This window comes from Gekko japonicus, unplaced genomic scaffold, assembly GCF_001447785.1.
Source record: "Gekko japonicus isolate JY-2015 unplaced genomic scaffold, Gekko_japonicus_V1.1 scaffold1244, whole genome shotgun sequence".
Classification (NCBI taxonomy): domain Eukaryota; kingdom Metazoa; phylum Chordata; class Lepidosauria; order Squamata; family Gekkonidae; genus Gekko; species Gekko japonicus.
The window spans coordinates 247,033-264,921 of record NW_015170925.1 but is presented as its reverse complement, the minus strand read 5'-3'; the positions used below and the strand labels follow the sequence as shown (position 1 = coordinate 264,921).

The window sequence follows — 17,889 nt, the reverse complement described above, 5'->3', positions numbered from 1 at the left end:
CCCCCCCCCGCCCCGCGAATCTGCCCCAGACCAGCACAGCCCCCCCCCCCCACACACACACATCGAGCCTGCAGCCCTCCCTGCGCTTTGGAAAGAAGGTTGCTGAGAGAGCGGACTGCGGGCAGCCTCCCCGCGTCCGCCGGGGACTTCAGGACGCGACGACAAGCGGCTGCGGGCCCCTCCCGGCTCCGAAGGCGCCCCCCTGGGCGAAGCAGCGTCCGAGGGGAGGGGTGTCACTCGGTAACCTCCGGGGTCTCCTCCCCTTCCTGAAAGAGGAGAAAACACAAAGCGTGAGGCGGATGGGAGGCCCTGCTCTCCCTGTATCGTGCCTGCACACCGGCGGGTGGCTTGATCCCTCCCTCTCAACAGACAAATAAACACACACACAGGCTTTATACAGTATCCAGTGTTCCCTCTAAGCTGAGTTCGTTTGAGCTAGCTCACAGTTTTTTAGCCTCCGGCTCACACATTTTTGTCTTCGCTCAGGGAGGGCGGCTGCAGAGCAAACTGATTTAGCAAACAGCCAAATCGCTCGCCCACAGCTTTGATGCCGGCAGCTCACAAAGTAGAACTTTTGCTCACAAGACTCCACGGCTTAGAGGGAGCATTGGTGCCAACCAGTGTTCCCTCTAAGCTGAGTGAGTGTGAGCTAGCTCACAGTTTTTTAGCCTCCGGCTCACACATTTTTGTCTTCGCTCAGGGAGGGCGGCTGCAGAGCAAACTGATTTAGCAAACAGCCAAATCGCTCGCCCACAGCTTTGATGCCGGCAGCTCACAAAGTAGAACTTTTGCTCACAAGACTCCACGGCTTAGAGGGAGCATTGGTGCCAACCCCTCTGGAAGGTCACCCACGCGAGCTCCGCTGAAAGGAATGGCAAAGGGGTTTGTGCCAGAGAGCTTCCCTGGTGGCTTTTGACCCATCGGTTTAAAGTGGCCACTAAAGACATAGGGTTGCCAGGTCCCCCCTGGTCACTGGCGGTGGATGGTGGGTGGGTTGGATTGCCAGTTCCAGGCTGGGAAACTCTTGGAGATTTGGGGGGTGGAGCCTGGGGAGGACAGGGACTTCTCCGTGGGGTACAAAGCCACAGAGTCCACCCTCCAAAGCATCCGTTTTCTCCAGGGGGGTTGATTTCCGTAGTCTGGAGAGGAGTTGTAATTCTGGGGGATCCCCAGGTCACACCTGGAGGCTGGCATCCCTCCCACCACTGCCAGGCTGTTATCTCCTCATTTGGGGTGAGCAGCCTTCCTCCGGCAGGCCTGGCTAGCACTTGCACGCAGCCTATCCTCCGGCAGGCCTGTCAACACCTCCTCTCCCTCCAAAGCGTCTCTCAGCCGTGGTTCCCGTTCTGCGCTGGCACCCTGCCCGGCATCCTCTTTCGGAGCAAGACCAGATAAGCTATCGCTGGTATTTAAAAGAGAGAGATTTCATCCCTTCGCTCCCTGGCGTCCAGCCTGACGACAGCCAACGTTTTTAGACACAGAAGAATTGTTATGCTGGTGACGGCCATCCAGGCCTGCACCACAAGTGGAACACAGACCTGCCGCTTCCTCTGTTTCCTTTGTTCAGTGTTTTTTATGGAATACTGAGAGGCTCTGCTCTGGAGGCTGGTTGGATCAGACCCAGGCTTCTGGTTCTGACAACGGGCAGGAAAAGGGCACGGAGGTAAAGGCCATGCCTCGTTCTTTGATTTGCCATGATTTAGTATTCAGAGGTAGACTGCCTCTGCACATGGAGGTTCAGTTTAGCTCTCGTGACGAATAGCCAACAATAGTTAACAAGCCCATTTGACGGGTTTTTTATATAGCCTTTTTTTGAAAAAGCCATCTAAGCTGTCACTACAACTTGAAGAAGAGAGAAGAGATTGGATTTCTACACCGCCCTTCACTACTTGAAGGAGTCTCACAGGGGTTTATAGCTCCTTTCCCTTCCCCTCCCCACAACAGATACCCTGTGAGGTAGGTGGGGCTGAGAGAGGTCTCTGGAGAACTGCCCCTAAGAGATCGGCTCTGAGAGAACTTGTGATTGACCCAAGGTCACACCAGCAGCTGCATGTGGAGGAGTGGGGAATCAAACTCGATTCTCCCAGATTAGAGTCCACGCTCCTAACCACTACACTAAACTTGTCACAGTGAATTCTGCAGGATTATGTACTGGGGGATGAAGAATTTCTTGGACCCTACTGGAACTCATAAGAACATAAGAAGAGCCCTGCTGGATCAGACCGGTGGTCCATCTAGCCCAGCATCCTGTCTCACACAGAGGCCAACCAGTCCCTCTGGATGGCCAGCAACAGGGCTTAAAAGCTGAGGCCTTCCCATGGTGTAGCCTCCTGGCTCTGGGATTCAGAGGCTTAGTGCCTCTGAACATGGAGGTTCTCCTCAGCCACCATGGCTAACAGTCATTGATAGACTTCTCCATGAATCTATCTAAGCCCCTTTTAAAACTGTTTATTCCTGCAGCCATCACTACATCCTCTGGCAGCGAATTCCACATTTTAATCAGGCTACATTTTAATCACTCTCTGCACTGGGTTATTCCAAAGGCTGGAATTAAGAGAGTTGGAAGAAATTGTCCCTTTGCTTCCCCTCTGTGCTCATGATGGTATAGATCGTCATGCTTGATCTCTTTATTTATTTGCTTCCTTTATAGGGACGGTCATTTTTTAAAAATCGGTTCAAACACTGTTGCCTTCTCTCATTGCGATTGCTTTAGCTGCCCCTTGTCTACCACCAGGATCTCCTCTTTCGAAAAAGGCAACAAAAACGTTCAACCCCTTTTCCCCCCAAAATGTGCCGACGCCGTGCATTTATATAACGGCATTAGGGTACTTGACGTTTTGTTTTCAATCCCTTTCTGAATAATCCCCAACAGCGAGTTTGCCTTTTTCACCCCGTGCCACATGAGCCATACTGCCATGTAGTGATGGAGACTACACCCCTACCCAGGGGGGGGATCTTCCAGTTTAGTATTTGCTTTCATCTGTCAAAGTTTTGCAAGCTGCCTCCTCTCCCAACCATGGCCTCTTTGGCGATTTGGGCCCCTCCTTGAGATTCTCTAGGGAAATTCTGCTCAGTGCCTTGCAGTGTAGCTTTCGCACTCAGCCAGGATCAGCTGAGCCCTCTGTGCTGCTGCACGACTTTAAATTGTATGGTGTTTTCCCCCCAATCTGTCCACACCTTCCCTGCCCCTCTCAACATCTTGCATTTCCTTTACAGGTTGTTGCTTCATCTTCCACACAAGGGACAAAGCAACCAGATTCCTGATTTCCCTTCCTCTTAGGGCCAGACTAGAGGATATGTTTGACACCTGTGGTCCTATGTGCTGTGGGGGAAGGAACATTCCCAAGAGCACCAGGGCTCAATTTGGCTTGGGAGGAGGCCTTTACCCTTCTCTCCTGCACCATTTCCCCAAACCAAGATGGCCACCGGGGGGGGGGCAATTTGCCCGGCTATGGGACTGTTCCAGGATGGTAGGGAAGGATTTGTACCCTGCCCTTCACTACCTGAAGGTGTCTCAGTGCGGCTTACAATCTCCTTCCCCTCCCCACAACAGACACCCTGTGAGGTAGGTGGGGCTGAGAAAGCTCTTTCGAGGACTGTCCTTGAGAGAACAGCTCTGAGGGAACTTATGACTGACCCAAGGTCACACCAGCAGCTGCATGTGGAGGAGTTGGGAATCAAACCTGGTGCTCCCAGATCAGAGTCCGTGCTCCTAACCACGACAGCAAACTGACTCTCAGTTTCCAACACGCTTGGCTGTAAGATTTTTATTTACTTTGTTTATAGCCCATCTTTCTCCCCAGTGGGAACCCAAAGCAGCTTACATCTCCTCTGCTTCATTTTATCCTCACAACAGCCCTGTGAGGTAGGCTTGGGTGAGAGTATACGACCAGCCCTGGGTCACCTAGCGAGATTCCATGGCAGAGCGGGGATTCGAACCTGGGTCTCCCAGACCCTATTGACACTTCAACCACTGCGCCGCGCTGGGTTGGGGGACCCACGACCTGACTGGTGTCAAACATACTGTCTCGTTGGTGTCCTCTGCTAGGGACCCCAACCGCCCGGGCCCTCTTGGGATACCCCCCCCCCATTTCTCACCAGCTCCAGCTCCTTCTCTCGCTCCCTTTCCCTCTCCATCTCCAGCTCTTCTTCCCGCCGCCGCTGACGGACATCTTCCGCATCGAGCCGCTCGTCCTCCTCGAAGAAATCCTTGTCGAGGCGCTCGAGGCGCGGGAGCACCACCAGGACCTCGAGCCGGTACTCCCCCTCGTCCGAACACGGGTTGTCCAGTAAGACCAGGGCCCTTAACATGGGCAGCTTCTGGAGCTTAGCCACTTCGTCGAGCTGGGCGATTGCGTTCCCCCTGCGGCGGGAAAGGACTTTTGAGAAACTATGAAGTGGGTGTCGTCCCCCCCCCCCCCCCCCCGCCCCCCCCCCCCCCGCTAAAGCTCAAAGGTCAAGAATGCGGTGGAAATACATGCGGGAGAATAGAAGTTTGCATGGGACTGGAGGTCACACTTCTAGGCATTCCCCCTCTAATAAGTGGTTTCTGCTGGGAGCCCGCTCTGTTCTCAGATGGACCGTGAGCATCAGAGCCTACTGTTCACAACCAACAAACACACACCTGCGAGAACCAACCTGAGGGTCAGTTGTGTTCAGTGCCCTCTCAGGGGGTAGACTTACGGTGACCCAATGGGTTGAAATTAAATCAAAATAGTTTCCAGCCAAACATTAGGAAGAAATTCCTGACAGTTAGAGTGGTTCCTCAGTGGAACAATAGGCTTCCTCGGGAGGTGGTGGGCTCTCCTTCCTGGATGTTTTCAAACAGAGGCGAGATGGCCATCTGACAGCAATGCTGATTCTGTGAACTTAGGCAGATCGTGAGAGGGAGGCTGCAGGAAGGGTTTCATCAGTGCTTAGTTCTTGGGGCCCTTTCTTACACGCCCAGGGAAATGCCAATCGCCACTTTGGGGTCAGGGAGCAATTTTCTCCAGGCCAGTTTGGCCAGGGATCCTGGAGGGGGTTTTGCCATCTTCTGGGCATGGAGCAGGGGTCACTGGGTGTGTGTGGAGGGAGAGGTATTTGTGAATTTCCTGCATTGTGCAGGGGGTTGGACTAGATGACACTGGAGATCCCTTCCAACTCTATGATTCTATGACCCTGTGGGGTTTTCCAAGGCAAGAGACAAACAGAGATGCTTTGCCATTGCGTGCTTCTGCATAGCAACCCTGGACTTCCTTGATGGCCTCCTATGCAATTACTAACCAGGACTGACCCTGCTTAGCTTCTGAGATCTAATGAGACTGGCTTAGCCTGGGCCATCCAGGTCAGGGGCCCTTTCAAGGGACGGTAGCCGAAACCCTCAGTTCCCACAGCTCACTGGAGAGGCTGCTCCTGCTACTGGACGGAATCTCCCCCAGGTATAACTGGGTTCGAAGTTACCCCACCGCCGCCACTAGCAGTAATCCGAAACTGAATATCCACTGCATTAGGCTGCCACGACAAAGGAAAGGAGAAGTCATTTGAACCCATGTTATGTATTGGGACTGGAACATTCCAGGACTGTTTCTACCAGAGACTGGCTGCGCTTGGAGCTCTAGAACAATAGCCCACCAGGACTCTGGGGGTGGCCAATGAGGAATCAATGGTTCTGACAATAGCCTATCGTTGGTAGTTGCGTGGGAAGTGGGTGGAGCTGGCATGCTTTTAAAACAGGGCCGTTGCCCTGGCCTTTTGCCTTGTTCTTGCTGAAGCACTACTAAAGCAGAGCTGATCACTAGGCCCGGTGTCAGATCATCCATGGAACTCAGTATTTAAGAAGAAGAAGAAGAGATTGGATTTATACCCCGCCCTTCACTCGGAGTCTCAGAGCGGCTTACAAACTCCTTTCCCTTCCCCTCCGCACAACAGACACCCTGTGGGGTGGGTGGGGCTGAGAGAGCTCTGGCAGAAACTGCTCTTTTTCAAGGACAGCTGTGCCAGAGCTTGTGACTGACCCAAGGTCACATCAGCAGGTGCGAGTGGAGGAATGGAGAATCAAACCCGGTTCTCCCAAATTAGAGTCCGCGCTCCTAACCACGACAACCCATGAAGCTGCCTTAATAACCCATGAAGCTGCCTTATACTGAACTGGACCAACTGTCCACCAAGGTCAGCATGCTGGCAACAGATTTCCGGTAAGTTTCAGATCAGGGTCCTCCATGTCACCTACTGCGTGGTCCTTTCCACTGGAGATGCCGGGCAATTGAACTTGCGACCTTTTGCATGCCAAGAAGATGCTCTACTGCGGAGCTACAGCCCCTCCCTCTTCCTGGTATTTAGGGGAAAGATTAAAACAAGGGCTTGCAAAGGAGTCAGGCCTGCCTTCCTGCCCTTGTTAAGTGTCTAAGCGAGTTAAGGCCCTGGGTGGCCCGGGCTAGGCTGATCTTGACAGATCTCGGAAGGTCAGCCGTTTGGCCCTGGTTGATACCTGGATGGGAGCCCACCAAGGAAGTCTGGGGTTGCTGTGCAGAGGCAGGCGATGGCAACCCACCCCTGAACACCTCTGGCCTTAAAAGCCTACGGGGTCGCCATAAGCCAGCTGCGACCTGGCAGCAAAAATAACAATAATAATAAAGGCAAGCTAAGAAGTGAACGTTCACATAGAAGTAAACATTAATCATTAAAGTGCCACTGGACTCCCATTTTGTTTTGCCACTATAGATCAACTCAGCTTCCTCTTTGCCTTTCCTGGCTTTTAGGGAAAACATGCTTAATTATTCCAGGGAGGAAAATACAATGGAATGGAACGGAATTGAAAGCAGTCAGTGTGTTACGTGACCGCTGATTCCCATCTGGCAGGTCTGCCCGGCCCACCTTGACAGCAAGGGCCAGAGCTGGGCATTAGGATCAGGAGCTCGACACGGTCACCAAAGATTGGTGGAGATTTCCAGAGGGGGGCCCTGGGCGGGGGAAGGGGGTGTCTTTAGGCCTGTGGCTCCCCCATTCCTCCCAAAGGGGCTTGGGGACAGAGACTCTCTGAGCAGAGGCCAACCCACCGTAGGTTGAGATACTGAAGCGCTTTCATGCTTTCAGAGAAGCCATCCAGACTTTCGAGCATATTGTCACGGAGGTGCAGCGTCGTCAGTTGCGTTAGGTCCTCCAGGCCTTCTAGATTGCTGATAGAGTTCTGAGCCTAGAATGGGGAGAAGAGGAGGCGGCAGAAGAGACCAAGGATGGAATCAGATCGGGCACGGGGGGACCTGGATCCAGAAAAGCACACAAGGCCAGCATCAGCATACCTTGAGGTGAGGCAGCTGCAGGGGGCCATGGCTTCTGATTAGGGTTGCCAGATGCTTCCTGTCTGCTGGCGGGGGGGGGGGGGGCTCCAGGCTGCTCCCTGGGATGTTCTGGTGCCAGTGCAAAGTGATGACATCACCCGGAAGTGATGTCATTGCGCCGGGCACGTCGTGCAGGGGGTGCTCTGGCATTTGACCAAAAACTCTATGGTCACCATAGAGTTTTTAGCCAAATGCTAGAGTGTCTCCCCACTGGAGCTGCGGTGGCTCAAGTGGTTAAGACGCTGAACTGCAGGCTGTGGAAGGTCAGTAGTTCAGCAGTTCGAGACCCGGGTGCTGCATGATGGAGTGAGCTCCCGTCTCTAGTTCCAGCTCCTGCCAACCTAGCAGTTCGAAAGCAAGAAATTGCAAGTAGATAAATAGGTACCACTTTGGTGGGAAGGGAACAGCGTTTCGTGCGCCTTGGTGTTTAGTCATGCCGGCCACATGACCACGGAAAGGTCTCCGGACAGCGCTGGCTCTTCGGCTTGGAAACGGAGATGAGCACCACAACCCTAGAGTCGGATTCGATTGGCTTTCGAGCAAGGGAACCTTTACCTTTACCTTTAGAGTGTCTCCCACGTGATGTGCCTGGCACGATGACATCACCTCCAGGTGACATTATCATGTCGGGCACGGTAGGGCACACTGGGGGTGGGGCTCCCCCCGCCGGCCAGCTGGCCAGTGGCAAATTGGGCCCTCTGAAATTGGGGGAAACCCTGCCCGCATTGGGGGGGGGGACACGGCAACCCTACTTCTGATGGGCCCCACTGCTGAGGACTCCCTACTCACGCATCGCCTCTGACCCCCGTCACTCACACCTTTCCCCTGCCAGCTTGAGATCTGCTTTGTCACCTCTGCTCTCCACTGCACAGGCTGCCCCAGTGCTGCCGGAGAAGGGCGTGGGGGGTCGCGCACAAAGCACCAGCGCTCCTGGCAGGGGTGCTCCTAGCGGCACCCACCCCCCTGTGTCATCAGGGAAAGGGCGTGCGGGCAGTGATGGCTGCAGGTGATGTGCATGCTTGTGAGAGAGCAGAGGCCCGTGAGGTGGGCAGGAAGGGGGGGGGCTAGTGGCGGGCATGGGGGGGGCCTGTATACTCTTTGTCTGGGGCCATGCAAAATCTGGAACATGCCCTGCATTCAAGTGTTCTGTTTCAGTGAAGGGACTGGCAGAACCTGCAGCTCACAGAGTTACAGTTCCCCAGGCTCTAAAAGGGGATCTGCATATTCAAATACTCCTCTCATCCACATCTCGATACATTCTTTTATTCTGCTTGGGGCTGCCAGGTACACAGTGGTGGGGGAATCCAGCACTGTCCCATCTGTGCCTAGAAGGAAGCACAGCTTTGTCGGAGGAGCGATAGCAGTTTACGCCGGTCAACACAAAGGGAAGGCAAGAGCAGAGAAGAGAAACGTATAATTTCCCTTGTGGCTTGTCTTGTTCCACCCCTGGATGGTTTGGCCAGAGGTCAGGGCTTGATGTCATCCTGTGTTTATTTTATGTCTAATGTTCTTCTGAGAAGGTCAGAGGGGACTTACTGGAGCTGTTCTTATGTTGTCCTCACCACAACCCTGTAAGGTAGGACAAGGCTGTCAACTGGAGAATGACTGGCTGAAGATCTTCTGGGGCACCTGAGAGAGAATATGAACCCGGGTCTCCCTGATCCAAGTCCATCACTACTGACTAGGCTACAAGTAGCTAGGCCAGGGGTCTCCAATATGGTGCCCATTGGTACCTTCGCATCCCCCAATACCCTTTGTCTGCAAAGAGTTTTTAGAAAGTGGGTGGGACCCGGTGGGGCTTTTGCCTAGCAAGGCTTCTGATTGGCTACTGAAATTTTGGTTGGCTGTTAGGGTTGCCATTCCCCCAATGGGGGCAGGGGCTTGCCTGCTTTTGGGGGTGCCTGGATCCAGCTGGCAGGGGAAACCCTGCCCTCAAAGTGCCTCATCTGCGTCAACGTGCCCGGCACAATGACATCACCCAGAGGTGACGTCATCACACAGGGCACGTTGTGGGGGACGCTCTATCGTTTGAGGGGAAAAAAATCTATGGTTACCATAGAGTTTTTCCTCAAACAATAGAGTGCCTCCCCACAACGTGCCCTGTGCGATGACATCACTTCCGGGTGACATCATTGCAGTGCGGGCGAAGAGATCCAGGAAAGAAGAAGGAGGAGGAGGAGGAGGAGGTTGGATTGATATCCCACCCTTCACTACCCAAAGGAGTCTCAAGAGTGGCTTACAATCTCCTTTCCCTTCCCCTCCCCACAACAGACACCCTGTGAGGGAGGTGGGACTGAGAGAGCTCTTTCGAGCACCGCTCTTGAGAGAACAGCTCTGAAAGAACCTGTGACTGACCCGAGGTCACACCAGCAGCTGCATGTGGGGAACCAAACCCGGTTCTCCCAGATTAGAGTCTGTGCTCCTACCCACTACACCAAACTGAGAGGGGACCCACCCACCCACCCCACCAGCAGCCAGGGGAGACCTGGCAACCCTATTGGCTAGGCAGATTTTTTAAAATGTTGCTTTGGCCACAGCTGCCACCACAGCACAAAGAGCTTCACTGTGTGACTGAAGGTAAGCTGGGGCAGCCATTTTGTAGCGGGCAGCCATTTTGTGACTGCTCCCACCATGCTGTGTCAGAATTCCAAAGGTTCAAAAAGCTTGGGGACCCCTGAGCTAGGCTTTTCATCTGGTCATTACCAGTGTCCGAGAGTGGCATCAGTTTTGAAGCCTATAGGGATTTGGGAAGCTAAGCGCCAATGTTGGGTTAGGGGTTCTGGGAGTCAGTGGACTGAGACGTGCGTACCACTCTCTGAAGCACAACCGCCAACGGCACCTCTTACCAGGTACAAATTTTTCAGCTTAGGCAAGTAGAGTCCTGTTGTAGTCTTGAGGCTGTTACTCCGCAACTCGAGTGTGTGGAGATTTGAAAGCTTGAGGGGATCCAGTCCTGATATTACCTCAATCTCGTTGCCTGGACGCCGGAGGAATGGAAAATGATTGTGAGATTTATTCTCTCCTGAGCCTTTTACCAGCAGAAAAGAGTAAGGGTTTCATCCTTGTCTATTTTACATTATTTTTGTCCTTTTGCAAACTTAGTTGCCAGGACTGTTTTCTGAAGAAGGATGGTGTGGAGACAGAAGGAAACACTCTCCCTTTCCTCTTCTATAGTTCCCTTGCCTTCCTTGAGCTGCTTCTGCAGGCACTTGTTTCCCCTGAGGGGATAAAAACAGCTCTGGGGTAAAAGGTTAAGATTTCCCTTCCCTCACACCCCTCTCCTCCTTGATTTGACAATACTGGAGGCTGCCTTTGCAAAAACATTCTCCCTAGGGTTGCTGGTGTGACCCTGGGCCAGTCACAAGTTCTCTCAGAGCTGTTCTCACAAGGGCAGTTCTCGAGAGAGCTCTCTCAGCCCCACCTGCCTCACAGGGTGTCTGTTGTGGAGAGGGGAAGGGAAAGGAGTTTGTAAGCCGCTCTGAGACTCCTTTGGGTAGTGAAGGGCGGGGTATCAATACAACCTCCTCCTCCTCTTCTTCTTCTGATCTCACCTGGCTACTGGTGGGAGATGAGGGAAAGGGTTGCCAGATCCAGGTCGGGAAACTCCTAGAAGTTTGTAGATAGAGCCTGGGGCGGACAAGGACCTCAATGAGGTGCAATACCATAGAGTCCCCCCTCCAAAGCATCCAGTTTCTCCAGGGGAACTGGTCTCTGTAGTCCGGAGGTGAGCTGTAATTCCAGGGGAATCCCCAGGTACCACCTGGAGGCTGGCATCCCTAACCAGGAGCTAAGAGTGACCACGTCTCTGGAGACAGTGTCAGGTGAGTATCCTTGCTGGTCTGCACTAGAAGAGCAAGAGTCTTTAAGGTGCCGCCGGACTCAGTTCTTGCACATCTCTGGCGACATTCTGGGAAGGTTAAAAGACCTGGCTTGTTTGGAAGGCCTCTGCCTTGGATGTTATGGTGTTCTAGGTGGCGCTGCGGAACATCGGTTCTCTCTCTTTTTTGTTGCTTTGCCTGTTTTGTTGTGCATGCTGTTTTTCATCATGCAGAGAAAACGCCTTGAGGATCATGTATGGTTGAAAAGCCAGTTAATATTTATAGGTATTTCGATGGGGTTTTTTTTCCTTGGCAGGGGAGGGAGGTGGGGTTCATCTTTATTCCACCACACAGGATCTGGGCTGAGCTTCTGTTGTGGGTCTTTAGGCTGGGTGTGGACAGGGTCCGGAACCTCTGGCATGGGCTGAAGGGCAGGAGACAAAGGACTCCGAGAGGCAAAGGACTCCGAGAGGCAAAGGACTCCGAGAGGCAAAGGACTCCGAGGTGGTAGCCCAGAGTGAGCCAGGCCAGCCAATCCTGGAGCAACTCAGGAGTTGGCAAAAATGTTCTTTTTGTCTAAATTATACTGTGGGAAGGTGGCATGGCGTATAGCTCGATCTCGTCAGATCTCAGAAGCTAAGCAGGGTCGGTGCCTGGATGGAAGACCTCAAAGGAAGGCTCTGCAGAGGAAGGCGATGGCCAACCACCTCTGCTTCTCACTTGCCCTGAAAGATGTTTGCCTTGAAAGTTGCCGCGAGTTGGCTGCGCCTTGACAGCACTTGCATACGTAAATTATACCGTGCTTTTTTGTAAGCTGCTTTGAGTCTCTCTCTCTCTCTCTGTCAAGTCGCAGCCAACTTATGGCGACCCTGTAGGGCAGGGGGTGGCCAAACTGTGGCTCGGGGGCCGCATGTGGCTCTTTCACACCTATTGTGAGGCTCGGCAGGGCGGATGGGGAAGCGAAGGGGAGGCGTGCCTCCCCGATCGGTCTTCCCTTCCCCAGCCAGTGTTCCCCTCCCTGGGTAGGCTTGAGGTGGGGGAAAGCAGAGAAAGAAAGCAACTTTAAATGTGTTCTCAAAGCCCCCCCCCGGCCGGCTTGGTAAAGGCATTTGTCTCTTTAAATCCCTTCTCCAAGCCAAGCCAGCTGGAGTGGGGGGCGTGGGAGGCTTGGAGGATGCATTTAAAGTTGTTTTCTTTCCACCTCTCCCCCCTCCCCTCCCCCATCTATTTGCTTTCTTTCCACCTTTCCTTCTATCGTTCTCCCCTCCCTCCCCATCTGAAGTTAAATGTGTTCTCCAAGCCCCGCCACACCGGCAGACTGGCTTGGCTCGGAGAAGGCATTTGTCTCTTTAATGTGAAAATTTGCATATTTTTTCATTTAAAATGTATGTATTCATATCCTGTGGCTCTCAAACATCTGACGTTTATTCTACGTGGCTCTTGCATTAAGCAAGTTTGGCCACCCCTGCTGTAGGGTTTTCAAGGCATGTGATGTTTGCCATGACCTGCCTCTGCTTGGCAACCCTGGTATTCCTTGGCGGTCTCCCATCCAAATACTAACCAGGGCTGGCCCGATTAGCTTCGGAGACCAGATGAGCCTGGGCTATCCAGGTCAGGGTATCCAGGATTTGAGTCTCTAGCAATGAGAAAAAGGCGACTGAAATACTAAAAATAAGTAAATAAGGGTGCGGTCACATACACTAAATAACCCACTTTCAGTGCACTTTCCAACTTGATTTTGCTGGTTCACTCTGTTAACCCAAAAGCAGGCCACATTCAAACCTGAACCAAGCTTTGAATCAGCAGCCTTAAGGTAGTCTAGAAATTTACCAGAATAGATGGATAAAGGACAGGGAAGGAATTCAATTAAAAAGAAACAAGGAAGAAACCATAGCGTGCCGTTGAGCCCTAAGAGCTTCTCCTCCCAGTTTAGTGCACAATGTTCACCCCCTCACCTTTCAGGTTGAGGCTGGTCAGGCGTGGATGATTAACGCCAGTGGTGTCCTTGATGTGGTTGTTGGCAAAACTGGCGATCTGCAGGTAGGGCAGCTCCTCCATGGCGGCACTGGTCAACCGGTTGTTGTCCACCTTCAGCCACAGCAAGTGGGTGAGGCACGACAAGGGAGACAGGTCCCGGAGCAGGTTGTCAGACAGGTCCACGTAGCGCAAGTGGATGAAGCCCTGGATGATGGTGATGTCTGTCAACTCCCTGCCACAGAACCAGGGGCGGGAAATGGTATTATTCACCAAAACTTCAGCTCTAGCTTTTCGGCACTTCTGCCCAGCCCAGGAAAGGAATAGGATCTAAGGGTCGCCAACTCTGCGTTAGGAAATTCCTGGAGATTTGTGGGTGGTGGTGGTTGGGAAGGCAGGGTTTGGGGTGGGGAGGGAACCTCAGCAGGGTATAATGCCATGGAGCCCACCCCCCAAAGCAGGGATTTTCTCCTGGGGAACTGATCCCCATCACTTGTAATTCTGGGAGATCTCCAGTCCTCACCTGGAGACTGGCAACTCAATTCCAGTTTGGGAAATTCCTGGAATTTGGGGGCAGCGCCTGAGAAGGGCAGATGTTTGGAACTGGGGATGTGATGCTGTAAAGTCCACCCTCCGGAGGAGCCATCTTCTCCAGAGGAGCTGACCTCTGAAGTCTGGAGATCAGTTGCAACTCTGGGAGCTCTCCAGGCCTCACCTGGAGGCTGGCAACCCTATGAGCGTATTACTCCCGCACTCACTTTTCTCTGACCTCGAATTTCACAAAGGCGTGAGCCAAGCCGTTGCCAGTTTTACACAAAAGCGAGAGGCCTTCCTTGAAGTGTTCCTCGGTGAGAGGGTTGGAGACGGGGTGCTGGGAAAGAAAGCAGAGTTGAGGGGGAAGTGAGATGCCGCTCAGCTTATCCGATTCGCCCTGTCCTTTTGGATTTGCCACTGACTCAGGAGATGAGGCAGCGGCAGCATCTCCTACGTATTTCTCTCCCTCCCTCCCTCTCCTTTTCTCCTCCCGCTGGTCTGTTTGTGTGTAGTGGTTAAGTGCGCGGACTCTAATCCGGGAGAACCGGGTTTGACTCCCCACTCCTCCACTTGCACCTGGCTGGATGACCTTGGGCAAGCTGTAGTTCTGATAAGAGCTGTCCTTGAAAAAGAGCAGTTTCTGCCAGAGCTCTCTCAGCCCTGCCTACCTCACAGGATGTCTGTTGTGGGGAGGGGGAGGGAAAGGAGTTTGTAAGCCGCTCTGAGACACCTCTGGGTAGTGAAGGGCGGGGTAGAAATCCAATCTCTTCTTGTTGTTGTTGTTGTGCAAAACAGCTGGAGGGGCCCTGCTCAGGAGATCAGGCTGTGGTAGGAGGGCAGACGATGGTACAGCTGGACAGGTGGGAGAGCAAATCTACCACTGGCAGGTGCCAGGTGGTTTGTAAGTTGGTAGTTCCCAAGGGCCTGACCGGGATGGCCCAGGCTAGCGTGATCTCATCAGATCTCAGAAGCTAAGCAGGGTCAGCCCTGGTTAGTATTTGGATGGGAGACCGCCAAGGAAGTCCAGGGTCACCCACACAGAGGCAGGCAGTGGCAAACCATCTCTGGTATTTGATAAAGTGTGGGCATGCACACAAAAGCTCATACCTTGAATAAACCTTTGCTGGTGTTAAAGGTGCCCTGGGACCAATGCTCCCTCTAAGCTGTGGAGTCTTGTGAACAAAAATTCTGCTTTGTGAGCTACTGCCATTAAAGGTGTGAGCGAGCAATTTGGCTGCTGCATAGATCAGTTTGCTCTGGAGCCATAGTTCCTGAGCGAAGACAAAAATGTGTGAGCCAGAGGCTAAAAAACTGTGAGCTGGCTCACACTAACTCAGCTTAGAGGGAACACTGCCCGGGATTCTAAATTTGCACCCCCGAAACTGCTGCCTTTTGCCTTGAAAACCTTTACAGGGTCGTCGTACGTCAGCTGTGACTTGACAGCAACAACAACAAAAATCCTGATAAAATCCGGAGTCCGTTATCCTCGCCTGACAAACCCTGAGTCGGCTTCACCATACCTGCCATTCCTAAAAGAAGTTATCCTCTCTATGGTTTCCATTCTTTTTCCAGCTGGGTCTGATTCAAGAGGCTGAGTTCAGACATAACACAAAACTCTGGTTTATGTGAACTTTGGTTAGTTTGTTAACCCAGGATCCAGTTTACAGACCAGGGATCCCCAACATGGTGCCTGTTAGCATATTTCTTGGTGCCCACCCAATGTTTTCAGAAAGTGGGAAGGGCCTGGTGGGGCTTTTCCCCAGCAAGGCTTCTGATTGGCCATTGGAGATTTGATTGGCAGTACAGATTATTCAGCACATTGCCTTTGCGGCAGCTGCCACAGCAACACAAGGACCTTCACTGTGTATCTGAAGATAAGCCGTGGCAGCCATTTTGTCCGAATTCCAAAGGTGTCCACAGGCTCCAAAAGGCTGGGGACCCTTGTTACAGACACATACACAAGTTTAAAACAGCCTCTCTCCTGTCCCCTCCTTTCTAAGGAAAAAAAATACCGTGAGGCTGAAAAGCGATTCACAATGGGCCCACTTGGTCACCTTGCTCTAGGGTTGCCAGGTCTGGGTTGGGAAATACCTGGAGACTTTGGGGGTGGATCCAGGAGAGGGCGGGGCTTGGGGAGGGGAGGGGCCTCAGCATGGTCCAATGCCACAGAGTCCACCCTTCAAGGCAGCCATTTTCTCCAGGGGAGCTGATCTCTGTCAGCTGGAGGCCAGTCGTAAAAGCGGGCGATTGTCCAGGCCCCACCTGGAAGCTGGCAACCTACCTTGCTAACAATTTATTTCCTCCCTCCCTCTCTCCCTTCCTCATTTGCTTTTCTCATTGGGGAGGACTACAAAATTATTAAGCGACCCAATTAGGGCGGCCAGCCTCCAGGTGGAGCCTGGAGATCCCCCGCTTTTACAACCCATCTCCAAGCTACAGCGATCAGTTCCTCTGTTGAAAATGGCTGCTTTGGAGGGTGGGCTCCATGGCACTGGACCATACCGAGGCCCCTCCCCTCCCCAAACCCCGCCCTCTCCCGGCTCCCCCCCCCAAGACTCCAGGTATTTCCCAACTTAGAGCTGGCCACCCTAAACACAGAATACATCCAATAAACAATGCAACAAAACTAAACCACACAAAGAGCAATGAAATGAAAAAGGACATTGTAATAAACCTTGAAACAAAGCAATACTGAGGGAGGAAGAAGAACTGCCTGAATTTTTTCACGGATACAGGGAATGCTTTCAGAGTTTAGCTCTCTAAAGTCCCATTCACTTCATTACAGAAGGGTTAAGTACATGCTTGAATTTCTCTCGCAGAAATGAACAGGACTTTAAAACTTGCATGCTTTAGGCATAATGTAATAGACCTTATTCACACTTCACCTCTTCTTCCTCTTCTTCAGCACCTTCCTTCTCCTCTTCTTCTTCTCCCTCTTTCTCATCAGCCTCTTCCTTCTGATCTTCATTGTCGAAGTCATCTTCAGGTTCCTCGTCAGACATTTTTGGTGGCTGGGACTTTCAAGACAGAGGGAGATAAAAAATTGGGTGTTGGAAACTGGCTGGCCAGAGACAATGAGTACGAAGTGTGTACTCAGCTAGGAATATCCCTCAACCCTCCAAAACGGCCATTTCTTACCATCTCCTGGGCAAGGGACCCATGAACACCCCGTGGCTCTGCTAAACCACATTTTATATGCCCACAGGCTGGGGTTATTTCTTCAGTGAATCCCCTACTTTGCACTAGCCTCCACCCTGTCCCGATTATTATGATCATAAATGGCCTGAGAGACGATCCTGCAAAGGTCAGCCTGGGGTTTTGAAACTGATGGGGCTCAGTTTCCTAAGGTGTGGTCCTCTTTTGGGGTGACCACCAGATATAAGGGAGGAAAGCAAGGCTGTTAGGCATTCAGTAGATGTGCAGAAAAGGGGGGGGCAGGTGTAGTCCATCTGGGGTTCCGGTTTAAAGGTCCAGCAGCCTGGCCGGCTTCTTTTGTCCCTAGTGATCTTGATAGGGTTACCAACCTCCAGGTGGGGTCTGGGGATCTCCCGGAATCAGAACTACAGGCATCAGTTCCCCTGGAGGAAAGGGCTCCTTTGGAGGGTGAACTATATGGCATTATAACCATGCTGAGGTCCCTCCCCTCCCCAGATCCCCAGGAATTTCCCAATCTAGAATTGGTATCCCTAGATCCTGAACCCTTTTGCCCTCTGACTCCCATAGTGATGCTTAAATTTCAACCGGGGCCACCTGTCCCTCTACCAAAATATTTCCCGTTAATCCCCTACACTCTTCTGGTGGGGAGGGGGGAGGGGGGGAAAGGTATCAAACCCCCACCCAGGCTCTGAGCTGCGGCAGAAGTTTTGATGAAGGCAAGAGAAAGCAAGAGATAGTTTGTTATTTTCGTTGCTATGGTCGCTGGAGGCAGGTGAGGAGGCGGGAACTGTTGCTAGGAAGCTTGCTGCCTTGGCAACCATGGAATAATTGATGGGTTGGGCCAACTGCGCCGGAGAGGCTGGCGTTCCGCTAAAGCGGATTGGCTGAGAGAGGGGCGTGTGATTTGCATAAAGGAGCCCTTCTAAGGGGTGGGACCGGAAGCAGCTGGCTGGGAGAGCGTGACTCATCATTATGCTGATTTAAAGCAACAGGAGGGAAATAGAGGCTGGCTGGTGCGAGATGGTTAGAGGCAAAGGAGGACAGCAGGGGTCCTGTCCCTTTAAGAGAAGCGCTGAAGAGGGATTGGG

General features: G+C 52.6%; 1 protein-coding gene across 1 annotated transcript; it reads right to left on the bottom strand.

The window, feature by feature from the left end:
* Window positions 1–233: 233 nt before the first annotated feature.
* Window positions 234–16,647, bottom strand: LRRC23 (leucine rich repeat containing 23). The gene is made up of 8 exons (XM_015418793.1): window positions 16,531–16,647; window positions 15,166–15,174; window positions 13,870–13,982; window positions 13,093–13,346; window positions 10,166–10,296; window positions 7,038–7,174; window positions 4,099–4,363; window positions 234–266 (listed from the first exon to the last, which is right to left on the bottom strand). The coding sequence occupies exons 1-8, from the start codon at window positions 16,645–16,647 to the stop codon at window positions 234–236; spliced, it is 1,059 nt and encodes a 352-aa protein (XP_015274279.1).
* Window positions 16,648–17,889: the final 1,242 nt, after the last annotated feature.